The sequence below is a fragment of the Onychostruthus taczanowskii genome, unplaced genomic scaffold (genome assembly GCF_017590055.1).
Source record: "Onychostruthus taczanowskii isolate IOZ18803 unplaced genomic scaffold, ASM1759005v1 scaffold503, whole genome shotgun sequence".
Classification (NCBI taxonomy): Eukaryota; Metazoa; Chordata; class Aves; order Passeriformes; family Passeridae; genus Onychostruthus; species Onychostruthus taczanowskii.
The window spans coordinates 15,290-15,770 of record NW_024502603.1 but is presented as its reverse complement, the minus strand read 5'-3'; the positions used below and the strand labels follow the sequence as shown (position 1 = coordinate 15,770).

General features: G+C 73.8%; 1 protein-coding gene across 1 annotated transcript in view; it reads left to right on the top strand.

The window, feature by feature from the left end:
• The window catches only part of LOC121342048 (3-beta-hydroxysteroid-Delta(8),Delta(7)-isomerase-like), a gene marked incomplete at its 5' end in the record, with an annotated part of 8,085 nt that extends 7,690 nt beyond the window's left edge, over positions 1-395 (top strand). The window contains 2 exons of the mRNA XM_041416130.1: positions 18-177; positions 387-395. Coding sequence (XP_041272064.1) covers positions 18-177; positions 387-395 — 169 coding nt within the window. The remainder of the gene's footprint in view (positions 1-17; positions 178-386) is intronic.
• Between the last annotated feature and the right edge of the window lie 86 nt (positions 396-481).

The window sequence follows — 481 nt, the reverse complement described above, 5'->3', positions numbered from 1 at the left end:
GGCGGGGCCGGGCCCAGCGCGGGCCCCGCGGGGTCGGGCCCCGGCGGGATCGGGCTCGGCATGGGGCTGGGCCCCGGCTGCGGCAGCCCCGGGCCCGACGAGGCGGGCGGCGGCTACAACAGCGAGGATGAGTACGAGGCGGGCAGGGTGGAGATGGACCCGGCCACTGCCGAGCAGGTGCGGGGACACCGGGGGGGCGTCAGGGACACTGAGGGACACCGGGAGGACCTGTGGGGACAGCCAGGGGGGACCGGGGACACTGAGGGACACTGGGGGATACCGGGGGGACATCCGGGGACACTGAGGGACACCGGGGGGACATCAGGGGACACTGAGGGGCACCGGGGACAACGGAGGGGCATCAGGGGACACTAAGGGACATCCAGGGACACTGAGGGACAGCAAGGGACACTGAGGGACAGCGGGGACACCGGGAGGACCTGTGGGGACAGCCAGGGGGGACCGGGGACGCTGAGGGACA